At 40.4% G+C, this 2,085-nt stretch overlaps 1 protein-coding gene across 1 annotated transcript; it reads left to right on the top strand.

Moving 5' to 3' along the window:
• Nucleotides 1-566: 566 nt before the first annotated feature.
• Nucleotides 567-1,702, top strand: Smp_079220 (putative adp,ATP carrier protein; the record flags this gene model as incomplete). The annotated part of the gene is given in 4 exon segments (XM_018799962.1): nt 567-788; nt 792-984; nt 1,155-1,376; nt 1,412-1,702. Coding segments are annotated over 4 exon segments (831 nt in total). The 3' UTR covers nt 1,606-1,702.
• Nucleotides 1,703-2,085: the final 383 nt, after the last annotated feature.

The following is a 2,085-nucleotide window of genomic DNA, read 5'->3' as shown; positions in this document are numbered from 1 at the left end:
CGTTAGAATAACTTACTGCAAATTGAGTTTGCTTGCGCAATATGCATAAGTGAAGACGACTGAGAGGAAATCAAAGCTTATTCCGAAAACTATGAAAGAACAAGATCCATTTGTTATATATGTTTTCTCATCGAGAAATCAGCTGTTGGACACATGCAAAGGGTGACGTCCCGACATCCACTCAACTCCTTCAAAAGATGATTAGATGTCAATAAAAGCTTGCGGCAGACAGATAACACATACCGCAGTCCTTCTGTCTGTAATGCGAAAACCTAAATTTGAAATATTATCTTGTGGACAGAGGTTGATGATCTAGCAGGTAGACAACAACAAAACTAACATAAACCTAAACTAATTAAAGCCACTCACAATCACTCACATTCAAATATCAAATAAGCATTAGACCATGCTAGACAGTTTCTACTCTATGACCAATACTATGACTCAAGGTCAACCATAGTTACATATCAAAGCTTTTGTTTTAGTAACCTTTTGGCTGAGTTGGCCCGCTGCGTTCGTTGTTTAGTCGCGACCTTTCTCCTCAACAGACGTCAGTTGTAGTCATCATGGGAGAGGGTGGGAAAGAAATTAAAGGTCTGAGTTTCGCCGAAAATTTTCTGCTAAGCGGTGCTGCTGCTGTTATCGCAAAGACCGCAGCTGCTCCAATAGAGCGAGTTAAACTACTCGTTCAAAATCAAGATGAGATGATTAAGCAAGGGCGCTTAGATAAACCGTACACTGGTGTTATCGACTGTACTTTACGGACATTCAGACAAGAAGGTACTAGCTGATCCTTCTTGACTATTATTATAGGCTTACTACCCTTCTGGCGTGGAAATTTACCTAACTGCTTGAGGTACTTCCCTACCCAGGCGCTTAACTTTGCGTTTAAGGACAAGGTGAAGTCAGCGTTTCAGCAAAATAAAGATGATCCATACTTGGTTGCTTTCTACAAAAACGTAGTCAGTGGTGGTGCCGCAGGTGCTTTGTCCCTAGTGTTTGTCTACTCTTTGGACTACGCTCGAACTCGTCTGGCCAACGACAACAAATCTGCCAAAAAAGGTGGAACTCGTGAGTTCAATGGTTTGGTTGATGTCTATGCGTAAGATAAACTATACAACTTATATTTTCCCCTAGTAAAACGTTCAAGTCAGATGGTATCGCTGGACTCTACCGTGGCTTCGTTATCTCGTGCGTCGGTATAATTGTATACAGAGGATTTTACTTTGGATTGTATGATACTTTGAAACCAATATTCCTTGGACCGGATGCAGGTGTAGCAATCAGTTTCTGCCTCGGTTATGGCGTGACTGTCACTTCTGGATTGATATCCTACCCGATCGATACTATTCGTCGGCGTATGATGATGACTTCAGGTTAGCATTGATTAGTTCTCATATTATTTTCTTAGGCCAAGCTGTCAAATATAAAAGCTCAATTCACTGTGCATCTGAAATACTAAAAAATGAAGGTCCAATGTCTTTAATGAAGGGTGCCGGTGCAAACATACTTAGAGGTGTCGCCGGCGCTGGTGTGTTGGCTGGATTCGACAAATTTAAAGAACTGTATGCCGATTTTAGATTACCAAAAAAGCCGTCTCCCTAAGTGTTGCAATTAGCATGAATTGTAAAGCTAGCATGTAATTTAGTTTCCGAAGATTACTAGAAAGTTGATTTTCGTTGGGGATATAAATATTTACCTCAAGTTTGTTGCTTTTCATTTAAATGTTGAGTGATTGCCCAATGTTCCTAAGCAACACAGTTAACGGCTAATGTACTGCTTACATTACTCATATTACTCAGACCTTAAAGACTACATGAATTGACTAGATTACCTTAGCTTAGTCGCATGTGCGCGGTATGTTGATCCAGTGGAAGTATTCTGATAAAGTGTCCTTACCTACAGGTCAGCCATTGTAACCAGTAGCTAGTTTTGCCATTTTTGGCTTTGTTTTTTAATGGTAACTGCCAGTTGTTTTCAATTTGCATCCGCCAATTTAAAACGATTATGTTTTAGCTTTCACAGTCAGTCAGCTAGAACGTAGGACCAGGCATATATATCCATCGGTCCAAGATGCCATACTTC

The sequence above is a fragment of the Schistosoma mansoni genome, chromosome W (assembly GCF_000237925.1).
Source record: "Schistosoma mansoni strain Puerto Rico chromosome W, complete genome".
Classification (NCBI taxonomy): Eukaryota; Metazoa; Platyhelminthes; class Trematoda; order Strigeidida; family Schistosomatidae; genus Schistosoma; species Schistosoma mansoni.
Note: the sequence above shows the minus strand (reverse complement) of the source record. Positions and strands in the feature narration are given on the sequence as shown.